Consider the following 13,807-nt stretch of genomic DNA (forward strand, 5'->3'; position numbering starts at 1 on the left):
GCTCGGGATGACGTCATATCCCCGCGCTCGGCATCAATTGCCAGCGCGTAGTGATGAGGGAGCAGTAAAGCAGAGGTCTGAAATGACAGAAATGACAGGTCTGAAATGTGTGTGTGTGTGTGTAAAGACAGGGGTGTGTGGTGAGGGCAGTGTATAAATGTGTATGTATGGACAGGCGTATGTTAGTATGTGTAGATATATATATGTGCGTGTGTAAGGGCAGTGTATGTATGTATATGTCTTTGTATGGGCAGTGTATGTGTATGGACAGGTGTGTCTAAGGGCAGTGTATGTGTATATGTGTGTTTGTAAGCTGGTGTGTACGTCTATAAGTGTGTAAAGGAAGGGGTGTGTGAGGGCAGTGTATGTCTATACATGTGTGTGTGGACAGGCATATGTTAGGGAGAGCTGACCCACCCAATCCAAGCAGGCTTTCTATACAACAACCAGGCAATCACCGTTAAGGTACATCGCTTGCCGTGATTGGCTGGTTGTTATATACTGGGTAGAGGGGTAGTCTTATACGGCGAGTATAGCCCAAACTCTATATTTTAACTGGAAAAGTTGGGGGTCGTCTTATACGCCCAGTCGTCTTATACACCGGAAAATATGGTAGTTAAAAAAATACTTTTTAACACTGGTACATCTGCTTGAACATGCTGATGACTTCAATGAAACAAATCAATAATTATTTTTAATATACATTTTTGAAAGAGCTGTGCATTTTTAAAATTTACATAGGTTCTCTTACAAGAAAGACTCCCAACTTTTCGCCACTGTTAGTGCCCCGACCCTCCATGACCCATCTTGAGTGTTATAACATGAAAATGCACAAGCACAGATGAGGATAGTGTTGGACTAGCAACACAAAGCAGTGTAAACCAGCACTGTTTCTTAAGTGAAAAGCTTACCTTCTTACTGAAATATAGGGACAATGAGACTGCTTCACTGATCTATTAATAAAAAACACAACAGGTGTGACTGTCCATTTAAGGAAAAAGCCAGCAAACATAATAACCATGAAGAACAGTGACCTATTAATCTCATTATCTAAATCCACAACCTCAACAGACAGTTAAACCAGGCGCCTGGATTTTCAAGTCCTAGTGACCTCACAGACCATTCAAATTAGTAAATGCATCCTAACATATTCATTAATGCTTCCTGACATTAAGAAGACATTAGCGTGTAATATTATACTTTTTTTTTTTATATGACCCCTGACCAGCCTGACAAGTCCACATGTTCTGTTACAACACTAAATAAATATATGCCACGTGGGCAAATCAGTTGAATTAATTTGGCCTTCTACATTAAAAGTTGAATAACACCAGGATGTTTAAAATGGCTACGGAACTGGAAGAACATGGGATTATATGTAAATATATTTAGTGAGATATTTAAAGGGGCAGCAGTGGCCAGATTTTTTTTTTCTCATGGACGAGTAAAGCAAAACATGCTTAATGAAAGGTGTCCTATTCAGAAACACAGCTTTCTCTAATTTCTTGGTGACTTTTACCTTTCATCTGAATGGAAACTCCACATTGGTGTGATCAAACCCAGTATATAAAAAACTAAAAATAGAAAACAAGACTCTTGTGATATTAAGGATACATCCGAATATACTGTATATTGTACAATGCATATTCAAATAGCAGGCATTGAACAGTGTAGAAATCCCCATCTACTTAATACCATACCTGGGAACTTATTCACTCTGGTATCTCAAATTTTTATGGTTCATGCCTAACCTGTTTTTTTTTGCATTGCTCTCAATAGAAAGGATCACTTTCTTCCACCTGCAAATAATCAAAATAGTTCTTAAATATTACGAAAATCTTAATTTCTAGCCTAAAATATATATTACTGCACACTGTGCAGAGAACTGCAGTTACCCAGTGTAATATTTGCATATGTATGTTCCAACCAATCACATAGCAGTATTCAAATTGGGTGACAATCTAGTTTCAGTTGAGGCAGTTAGAATTTGGTGGTCTCTATGTGAGCAATAGTTATTTGCACATCTCTGCCGTTTTAAACCTGTAATAAACCTATACCATTTTACCCACAACTAGCACCTTGGTTTTATTCGTGTATACACCTCATTAGCATAACAACAAACCATTACACCCGGAAAGTAAACGAGTGGTGAAATGTTACCTGTTTTACTGGAAGAAAGGCCCGAGGTCAGTGGCTCCACAATGAAAAAAAACCCAAAAAGTGCCAAGAAGGGAATTCACCTCACTGATCTTTGGACAAAATGAGAATGATTGCCCCTTTAATAGAAGTGGAAAGGTTAAAATGATATATATAGATAATACACACTGCAATGCAGGAATGTCCTAATTACTTGATTAAAATATCAGTGTCCCCCACAGATCAAACATCTGATACGAACCGACATCCTCTAATAAAGGAAACCAGACTATCATTTCAAAGATAACTGTGCACTTTGCAGGCTTTGTGCGGGTGTATTGAGTGTGTAGGGAATGACAGTAACATGCATATTTATCAGCATTGCATCCCCCGCACCCAAACAGCTCCTATTTCCCAGCCAACTTTCTAATTACACTTCTCCCTTGTCAAGTTTCTACATGCTGTCTCTAATTAAAATGATTCCAAAGGGATCAAAGGAAGTGATAGGAAAAAAAAAACTGTGACACTTTTGAAACGTGTCTGAGACGTCCCAGAAACTCTGCAAATAAGCATTGCAAGCAGTACATCTTCTGATTTAACAAATCCTTTATTATAATTGGTTCATGTATGCAAGAGTGTAACTAGAAACCGGGCCCCCCAACTTCAACAAGTCCTCCAGTGCCACAGTACCCCCAAACAGGTTATTAGTGTCAATCTAGCTTCCAAACAGCCTGCCTGTGCCATCTTTGAACCCAGCTTGTCAGTGCCCTAAAACAACTGGCCTTTACCATCATTGCCCCAAACAGCTTGTCTGTGCCTTCTTTGCCCTTCTCCAACAATCTGGCACACATTTGTAAATATACTTACACACATTTACAGATACTAACACACACACTCACTCATGCATACATACTCATTCTAATACACTCCACTTACATATCCATGCTCAACACAAACACGCAACAAACACCCATCCATGCTTACACACACTTATGCATAAGACATCCATGCTTACATACACTTATATATAGACAGTCATGCTCATACACACTTATACATACACACTCATGCTCACACGCTTATACAGTGCCCTCCACTAATATTGGCACTCTTGGTAAATATGAGCAAAGATGGCTGTGATAAGATTATTGTTTAATCATTTGATCTGTTCCTCAGAAACCACACAAAAATAATCTATTTCTGCCATGAGGACAATCATTAAGAAATTCAAGGCAACTGGAAATGTCACATATCAGCCAGGAAGAGGACGTGTACGCACGGTGAAGAGAATGGTTTGAGTGGCCAAAACATTTCTAAGGATCACAGCTGTAGAATTGCAGAAGTTAGTTGCGTCTTGGGGTCAGAAAGTCTCCAAAACTACAATCTGACGTCACCAACATCCCCACAAGTTGTTTGGGAGGGTTGCCAGACACTTCTGGGACTTCAAATGGGATTGGGCTATTTGAGCAGATGAAACCAAAATAGCCTTTTTGGCATTAAATACCAGAAGTGGGTTTGGCACACACAGACAGGTAGCCATATAGAAAAGAACTTCATGCTGACGCTTAAGTATGGTGGTGACTCTTTAATGTTTTGGGGCTTTTTTTAATGTTTTGAGGCATTTTGTTAGGGTACATGGCATCATGTATCAAATATCAACAGATATTAAATGAACATCTGACTGCCTCTGTCAGAAAAACTGAGCCTTGGTTGTTTCTTCCAGCAAGACAATCATCCAAAATTAACACAAAAATGGTTCACTGACCACGAAATCAACATCCATCATCCACCAGCATCGACCTTGAAATTGGAAGGATCTGGAGAGATTCTGTATGAAGGAATCTCAGGTCCCTTACCATGTATACTCCAACCTCATCAGGCATTATAGCAGAAGACTGAGAGCTGCTATCTTGGCAAAATGAGTAGCACAAAGTATTGACTAAAAGAGTGTCAATAATTGTGCCACATATGTATTTAACATTTTTTGGATACACTTGTGCTGTGTTTTCATGCTGACATGTATATTGCCATGTGTCCTATTAAGTCATTTTTCTGAGCTTTGGGCATGCTTGTTTGTGATTTCTGCTTTATTTTGCTTTATCTTTGGCTTACTAATGGCTTACCCGACTTATACCTATAGTTTTCATACCTTGTTTAGTTTTCAAGTCTTGGCAACCACACTGTACCCAGAGGCTCAACCCTGGGAAAAGGGGCTATTGCAGTTGAAGAGCTGGTGTCATCTCTCATCCATTAGGGTCCTATCTTTGTCGATGAACCATTACACCCAATAGTATGCATATCCACATCTATTTATCTTTAATAGGGACATTACAATGGCATAACATAAGGTTCTGTCTCATATGGTGATGTCTGCCGTTGTACAGTGCTGTGGAATATGGGCGCTATAAAAAAAAAAACAATAATTACCTGTTTTATGCCAATAATATGCCTAAAAATGTGAGTCATATTAAAGGCATGCCTGTCCCCCAAAATTGTTTTTACGTATTAAATAAGTCAAATAACTTCATATTTAAAGGCATTTAAAAAGGGAAGGCTATTTACTTTTACAAAGTTTGTACCACTTTTACCTTTTTGAACCAGCATTTACAACAGAACCGTAATATTTAATGACTTATTTTACTAAAGAATTAATAAGCAGGTAATAAAGTATATATTGGATGTATACAGCTTAATACATTGGGGATATTGCAATATTTTTTATGTGGTGCCATCACCCATTATTTTGCATTGCTGTGTCCTAATCTTCTGCACGCTTCAAGGTTGCGAGGGCAACCTAGAAGAGTGCCATACTATCATGTACAGGCAAGCACTTGTATACTAGCAATGTTTTATTAAAAATATTATGTATTCAGAGCAAAACAGAAGGAGATGATCTGGTGTCTTATCATGGAGCAATTAGTTTTAGTTGACACCATTTATACAAAAAAAAAATGTAAGGTTAGATAAGCTTTTGGCAACTCAGAAGTCTCTTCTTTAGATGACTTAATATGGCAAGCTGTGACCTCGTGTTAGGCAAATTTTCACTCAGAATGTATAATTTACAGTACAGCCTAATCCATTTATGCCAGCTAACATACCATAAGGATGACATACTGCTTTAACATGAGATAAATCGGGAATAAGGATAAAAAATAATATTGCTTACAGTTAATCTCTAAACGTTGTATGTATGTATCGCCCACACATGAAAACCATTAAGTAGCTGCAACACATTACCTGAGCCCAGCAAGGCTACAAACCCCGCCCACATGCACATTTCCCGCCCTTACTCGCTCTAATTTCCTATTGGCTGTTCGCTAATCCCGCGCAAATCTGCTGGCTCTTTGCCGAAGCGTCATGGCGGAGTCTGCGGCCTGTGGGTCTGGAATGCGAAGGTTTATTGAAGATGGAGGGGAGTGGCCTCTCAAAAGGTACGGGAGGCTTGAGAGAGCTGGTGAGTCAAGTGAATCCCAGTCGGAATGGAAGGTGAGCAAAATACATGTTTTGCCTACTTATAGCGGTAACTTTTTCAGTCACGTTTCGGGTGAGGTATCCGTAATAACGTAAAAATATTTTCTTCTGCCCTTATTTTACTGAAATATCAAATTGCTTAAAGTACCAGTGACGGCAGTTTTTAAGTTCTTTTAGTCAATAAAAACGAAAACGTAGTCCTTGCACCATGCCGACCCTTATACGTGGGTTTAAGCAATCCTTTTATAATATCAAATCTAATTGAGCATTCTAGTTAATGTGTATTTGAATGAGAAGAGACCCGGGGACCAATCCCTTCGAAATGTTCACGGGAGGGATCATCCTGAAGACTCTTTATAGGTGCGGTACTCTCTCTCTTCACTGAAGAGAGCTTCTAGGTAAAACACTCTATAGGATGGCTGGACCCTGTCCATTTCAAAACTGAACCCTGCCACTGAGGGGAAATGTGTTGGCAGTGTGTGTATGTGTACTAGATCTGACCGCAGCAGTAAATGCTGGAGAACTGTTCAAGCAACATTTCCAGGCTAACCCCTTAAGGACCAGACTGTTTTTGTACCCTTCATGACCAAGGCTGTTTTAACCCCTTAATGCCCAATGAGGCACCCAGGCACGTCAGACACAAACGGTCAGGTAACGACCACTGATTATGAAAATAATCGTTAGTTGTGGCCCTGCACACGTGCAGTAAGCACTACTAGTTTAAAGGGAACTGGAAGTGGTTGTAGGCGGTCAGACTGCAGTGATTTAAGACATAGAGAAGGCTTTTGGAACTCTTATTCTAGTATCTCAATAAACCTTGTAATAAAGTGTTTAAGTGACATGGAGAATTAAACAAAAATGGCAGCTATGTTACATTTGCCTCTGTTTAAATGAAGTAGCACTTCTCTGGTGGTAGTTTATAATGTACCCTAGGTGGAACAGCACCTTTAAACAGTTGCGGAAGTTCTGTTGGCCTAGGTCAGTAAATGTCACTTTGTGTTGCTTATATGGCTTCCTCTAATCACTGAAACAGGGAAGTACAAATAACATCCAGATGGGACAACTATTTAATAATCTAGGAATCAGCTTGGTAACCACCGAAAATCAATACTGATTGTTAAAGTACACGGCTCAGGAAACGCTGTTGTCATTAGAGGGGAAAAAAAAAGTAGTCTACAATGTAGATATAAAATGAGCGTATCAGTTGGTAAACTGTAAAGTGTGATATAACTTTCCTACTCATTATTGGAAGGTATATCCATTGTCTGTAAAAAGTGGACTATATGGATATACAGTATATTATGTCAATTACTATATAGGGTACTGCAGTGTTAACGCATGATGGAACATTAAAATATAATAATGTTAGAAACAATATCTAGGTCTGGACATACATTGGTTTCCCAATAATTAAGTATCTTATTTTTTCCCTTTCACTCCTAGTAGCATAGGAAAGAATAAAACCCCCAGAGCCGCCTCCTTACACTCAGTGTTGTTTCCCGCCCTATTCTGGTTAGATGCAGTCATCCCCCATTTTATTATTCTTTCCTGAGCTTGTGGCAGAACGCGTATGGTCAATTCTGGTTCCCATTTTGCGTAGCGGGAGAGTTGTAGTCATCCCGCTCCTGTTCAATCCATGGGAGAATTGCAATTTCAGGTGGGGAGGGGGCGGTCAACTCACTGCAGCAGCCCTTGGGTGGGCTAGGCAGTTTCCTGACGCCAAGACTCCTCTTTCTCTGCTGGCGGTTGTGGCAGGATCCTCCTGTGATGTATTTCTGGTTCGATGCTGCCACAGGATGCCTGAGGTCAGCGTCTTCTAGCAGCAAGAAGCATATCTTGTATAAGTAGTTCTTATGACTGTTTCTGGACTTTTTAATTGAGTGTGCTGATCATTAAAATCATTACTGCATTTATGGGTTACACATGATCTCTCTGTGTCTCAATTTACAGGGCTAAAAGAGGTCTAAACCACATTATATGCAAGTATGTATATGTGTGTGTGTGTATATATATAATATAATAATAATTATATATATATATATATATATATAATATATAATTTGCTCTAAGGTTGTGTACTGGGGCATGTGCGCTTACACATTTTTTTATGTTTCTTGTTCAAATATGTCCGCTATAGAATTTCATTCTGGGTGCATGGGATCGATCCATTCTGTCGCTCTCAAGAAAATATGCTATCCCAGACAGTGTTCGCCATTCCCTCAGATAGTGGCTTCGGGAAGAAAGATTAAGATCGGGACTTGTTTGGACTGACTTGCAGGACAGGTGTTTCAACAGACACCAGTTTGTCCAGTTGGGGGGCCATGCTGGAAAAAGAATACACGGCTTTTGGTCAATGCAGAAACAACTCCTACATACCACTGTTTTGGAAAGCACTTCTTGGCAACACAGTTTGCGAGGGAAGGCATTGAGGATCTTATCAGACAATCAGGTACAAGAAACATCCAATTGAGGACTCTTATATAGAAGATAGGGAGATGGGCTGAGAACAATCTTGCATGCTGTTCAGCAGTGTTCATTTGTGTTCAGCAGGTTGTTGATTCTTCAAGGAGAATGGAGCCTGAAGAATTCTACATTCCTGCAGACTCAGTGAGACTGAGGTACTCCAGTGATCGACCCCATGGCAACAGGGAACAAGAAGGGGAGAGAGAGAGAGAGAGAGCTTCCGTCTGGCCTGAAAGCAGTAGGCACCCAGAGCTAATCAGCCTGGCAGTAGAGTGCCCACAGAAATTAAAGAGCAAACCGGACCTGCCCCACCAAGGGCCTGTGCTTCACTCGAATCCTGCATACTTTATGTTGACAGCGTTACATGACTGCTATCTCCCTTCCATGTCTAAGAGCCTCTGTGGGATTCTATGTGTGGAAGTGATTGTTGAATTTGGAACTGTTAGATTGGAATACAAATGAGACCACTACCTTTTCTGGATAATTAACAAATATTGCATAAGTGTCACTTTGCCTACCAACATATTTTGTCAGCAATTTGTTGAAGGTAATATTAAACTTTGCTGATGTTTCCAGTTTTGCTATATTCAGGATTCTGCTGGTTTGCCATTTCCGTAAGCAGCCCCCCCCCCCATATTGCTGTTACACTGCCTGGTGTGCAGATGCAACACAGCTACATTACCATTATCAGTATGTCTTGTAAAATTGCATTTTTTTATGTTTGCAAACAGTCACTGCAATAAGAAGATATCATGTAAAATCTGTTACCCACCCACGGCTAATATTTTTTTACACCCTATTTTGTTACAAAGGTTAGGTATACAGTGATCAGCCATAACATGACCACTGATGAATAACACTGATGAACATTTCATCCTCAAAGTTAGTGTTAGAAGCAGGAAAAATGGGTAAGGATGGGCGTGTGTGTTTCTTACCAGAAGAACACACAGAACAAGGATGCTTCCATGGAGGCCTCTCCTTTCAACTTACAGGACTTAAAGGATCAACTGCTAACATCTTGGTGTCAGATACACATAAGGAGAAATCACTCCTCCTCTTCCTAAGCAGGTCAGAAATAACACTTAACTACACCAGACCTCTCCTAACCTACTCAGTATTGTTTCTGCCATTCTTTAGGTAGAAGCTTATCTTCGTTACATCGGTTTCCAGGAGGTGTCCTCAAATTCCTGCTGTTCCATACTTGGTCAAGTGGCTGGGAAGCTTCAGGGGAGCCTTCCTTAGGAGTCCCTGGACTTTCTTTTTGGCCTTGCTTTTGCTCTGCTCATTTTCATGAAAATCATGGCAGTAGTGGCCCCTTTCCTTTTCAGGCTCAACATCAACGTGGTCCCCTACCTGGACTCCTATGGATAAGTTCAGAACATGCTTTTCAAGATCCACGATATCCAAGTACTGAAAATATTGCGCATTGAGCTGGCTTGTCAACCTCAACAAGTCTCACATATTCTATGTTCTACCTTCCTTAAATTAGCAGTTCCTTGGGCCGTAGCCCACATAAGGCCACTTCAAATTTTTCCTAACATCTTGGGACAACTCTTGCGTAGGCTTGGACAAGAGGATTTGGCTCTCCTTGAGATGGTGGCTGATGCTGTCTTCTCGGTCCAGAGGACACTGGTGACACATGCACAATTGAGTAGTCATCTCTACAGATGCAAAAAAGACTGCTGGTCTGGAAGTCTCTCGGGCACTGGCGAGAATTTCTTTCAAAAGAATGTTCACATGCATATCAGGTGGTATAAGGCATATCTGGGGAGGGTGGAGTGGCATATGTGGGGGTATAAGGCATATCTGGGAGGTGGTGTGGGAGGCCTGGGCTCAAATGTGCATAACTGGGGGGGCAGGTTGGGAAATAAAAACAAGAAATGCATTTTTCTCAGTTTTTTTTTTAAATTGTTTTTTATTCTGCTGTTTGTTTTTAACATCCAGTTTGTTCTTTCAATTATTTTAAATAAACAAAATGTACGTTTATTTTTTATCCAATTAATCTAAAAATAATCGGCCAACTAATGGATTATGAAAATAATCGTTAGTTACAGCCCTAGTCAAGTGGGCTTTGTTACAAGGACAATAGGTCTGACCATTCTGAACCATTTTAGTAGCCCTTCTCTTAACTTTCTCCAACATATCTATATCCTTCTAAAGATATGGTCTCCATTACTGTACACAAAAGAAAGGTGAAATAAAACTTTGTCCAGGCTCAGCCTGGAATTGACCCAACTCAATATAATGCATATAAAAGCTGTCACTGCTGGCTGCTGCTGTAATTGATGTCAGCTCCAGGGTTCACTCTGAGTGAGCGCTGACGTGACATCTGATGCGGGAAACTCACGCCCATGCTGCCACGCAAAAGCTGTTACGTCTGGTATTATTTTTCCTGTTACCTTTATGTAGCTAGGCGGTAGAAGCAAAGCCTTTGAAACAGTATAAAATTTTAGATAACACATTGTTTTCATACGAAAGATACGGTCCAACACACACACACACACACACACTATTTGAGAGGCAACCATAGTTACATAGGCTGAAAAAAGACCTGCGTCCATCAAGTTCAGCCTTTCCTATATCTGTTAATTTGTTGCTGTTGATCCAAAAGAAGGCAAAAAACCCCGGTTTCGCTCTTTCCAATTTTGCACTAACCAGGGAAAAAAATTCCTTCTTGACCCCAAAACGGCAGTCAGATTTCTCCTTGGATCAATAAGCTGTTTCCCCATAATTAAAGATTATATCCCCGAATATTATGTTTTTCCAGGCATCCATCCAGTTGCAGTTTAAAGGTCTGTACAGACTCTGATAAAACTACCTCTGCAGGCAGAGAATTCCACATCCTTATTGTCCTTACTGTAAAAAACCCTTTCCTCTGCTTTAGTCTAAATCTCCTTTCTTCCAATCTAAACGCATGACCACGTGTCCTATGCATAGTCCTGTTTATGAACAGATTTCCACACAATGGTTTGTATTGGCCCCGAATATATTTATATAATGCTATCATATCCCCTCTGAGGCGACGTTTTTCTAAACTAAACAAATTTAAATTAGTTAACCTTTCTTCATAACTATAGTGCTCCATTCCTTTTATTAATTTTGTAGCCCGCCTCTGCACCCTTTCTAGTGCTATGATATCCTTCTTTAGAAAAGGTGCCCAAAATTGCACAGCATATTCAAGGTGCGGCCTTACCATTGATTTATACAGAGGCAAAATGATATCTTTATTCCGCGACTTGATGCCCCTTTTTATACATGACAATACCTTACTGGCCTTAGCAACCGCAGACTGACATTGCACATTGTTGCCTAGTTGTCTATAACAATTCCCAAATCCTTCTCATTTGTCGTTACCCCTAATTCACTACCGTTTAGGGTGTAGGTTGCTTGTGCATTCGCTACCCCGAAGTGCATAATTTTACATTTATCTACATTGAATTTCATCTGCCATTTGTGTGCCCAGTCCCCCAGTCTATCTAGATCCCTCTGCAGCACAGTAATATCCTGCTCACCCTGTATAACTTTACCTAGTTTAGTGTCATCTGCAAACACAGAAACATGACTTTCAATGCCTACTGCCAGGTCATTTATAAATATGTTAAATAAAATTGGTCCCAGAACAGAACCCTGAAGGACACCACTTACCACTTTTGACCAGCTTGAAAATTTACCATTTATAACAACTCTCTGTTCTCTATCTCTAAGCCAATGTTCTACCCAAGAACAAGAATTTGCATCTAGGCCAATTTCTTTCAGTTTGAATACTAACCTATTGTGTGGAACTGTGTCAAACGCCTTGGCAAAATCCAAAAAGTAGATTACATCCACTGCAACACCCTGATCGACACTTCTACTTACTTCTTCATAGAATGCAATTAAATTAGTTTGACAGGACCTATGTTTCATAAAACCATGCTGATTTATGCTAATAATACTATTCTTGCCAAGGAATTCTTGAATATTATCCCTAAACAGCCCTTCAAATACTTTCCCAGCAACGGAAGTTAGGCTCACAGGTCTATAATTTCCGGGCACAGAGTTGGAACCCTTTTTGAAAATAGGAACCACATCTGCCTTCCTCCAATCCTCTGGTACAATTCCTGAAAGAAAAGAATCCCGAAAGATTAGAAACAGAGGTTCACTTATTTCCTGACACAGCTCCTTAAGTACTCGTGGGTGAATACCGTCAGGCCCCGGAGCCTTGTTAACATTAATTTTCTTTAGTTGCTGCAGCACCTTGTCCTGGGCCATCCACTCACAGTTTGACTGAAAATTTTTTCCATGAAAATTTAATTTTATTTTGTAGGGTTAGAACTGCTTTACGAAACTTTCTTCAATCCCTTTTCATAGGTCTTATGGGAGCTAGTTTATTAATTGAATGTGTTTATGAAAAGGGAGGGGTATTATTCATAAAAAAAAAAAAATGCATAGAACCTGGAAAGAAATGAAACTGACCGTAAACATACAAGAATAATAAAAACCCACAATGTAAAAATAGTAATTATAATTTAAATCCCAGAATCTGATTCTGTAAATACATGCCTTTTTTTGTTTGAAGTAGTCATATTCTTGAGGAAAAAGTCCTGCACCTTTCCCTGATGATTGTTTCAATGGTCTACAATACCAGGGTGCGATATATATATATATATATTATTATAATTAATATAATAGAATAAAATTTTGTGTGTGTTCCGTTAGAGTGAGCCACAAGGGAAGAGAGGTTATTTTAAATTTAAACAAATCCATAAAGCTTGTCCTGCATATTAAAAAAAAACCATATGATTGGCATGTGGGGTATTTCTGAAATCAGGAGACACAGCTTAACAAGTTTGGCTAGATTTCTCAGCCAATAAATCCTAAGCAAAACAGAAGTGCGGGTGAAAAAAGTGAAGAAAATTATTGGTACAGCTAACTTAAGCAGTGGTTAGTGGCAAAACGGGTGCATGAAAGGTTCCCCTGATGCCCAAATGAGACATAGGGTCAGTAAAGCAATATCTGAAAATTAGTTTTTTTATAGCGCCCGTATTCGACCTTGTGTCCGGTAATGTCCAGAAAACCAAAAAAATACCTATGCGTGTTGGGTATTTCCATAATGTGGAGATGGAACAATGAACAATTCTGGCCGAATATCTCTGCCATAATGCATAACGTGTGCAAGAAAATCAAAAGCAACACTACTGCTACGGATGACTTTCACGGTTATTAGTGGCCGAATGCTCCTGAAGAAATGCTGTGATTTACAGAAATATATACTTCTGTGGGTATTTTTTGGTTTCTTTGTTCAAATTGCAATACGCTGCGTACCAAATGCAAAAATGCAACAGTTTTGAAACTGTGATGTACACTTTATAATATGCGGCCTATAAACTGTTAAAAAAGTACGGCGATTCTATAAAACTCGGGTAGGTTCCTAAAGCTGGACACCTGAATTGATATATTTTGAGGGTATATTTTTGTCAACTTAACTAATTTTAGTGATTTAGTTGATCCTGGAAAAAACAATATATAACTTACATGGGAATAATGGTTGAACCGACGTATGGCAAAATAGCTCCGGGACTTAAGATACCAAATATCCTGGATCCGGAACGGGTTAATATATTCGCGTATCTTTTTAATGTTTCGCTATATGTTTTTTTTTTTTTTTTTTTTTTACTGTGATTAAATTGCTAATAAATTATTTTTCACTTGCGTTTCTTTTCTGGCTTTTCTGTAAAAGTCAAAGTTGTCTTTTTAA

The 13,807-nt window shown here is 39.4% G+C and overlaps 1 protein-coding gene across 1 annotated transcript in view; it reads left to right on the forward strand.

Annotated features, from left to right (window-relative positions):
• The first annotated feature begins 5,493 nt into the window (after positions 1-5,493).
• Positions 5,494-13,807, forward strand: part of REC114 (REC114 meiotic recombination protein) — a 40,049-nt gene continuing 31,735 nt past the window's right edge. The window contains exon 1 of the mRNA XM_053463724.1: positions 5,494-5,622. Coding sequence (XP_053319699.1) covers positions 5,494-5,622 — 129 coding nt within the window. The remainder of the gene's footprint in view (positions 5,623-13,807) is intronic.

The sequence above is a fragment of the Spea bombifrons genome, chromosome 4 (assembly GCF_027358695.1).
Source record: "Spea bombifrons isolate aSpeBom1 chromosome 4, aSpeBom1.2.pri, whole genome shotgun sequence".
Classification (NCBI taxonomy): Eukaryota; Metazoa; Chordata; class Amphibia; order Anura; family Pelobatidae; genus Spea; species Spea bombifrons.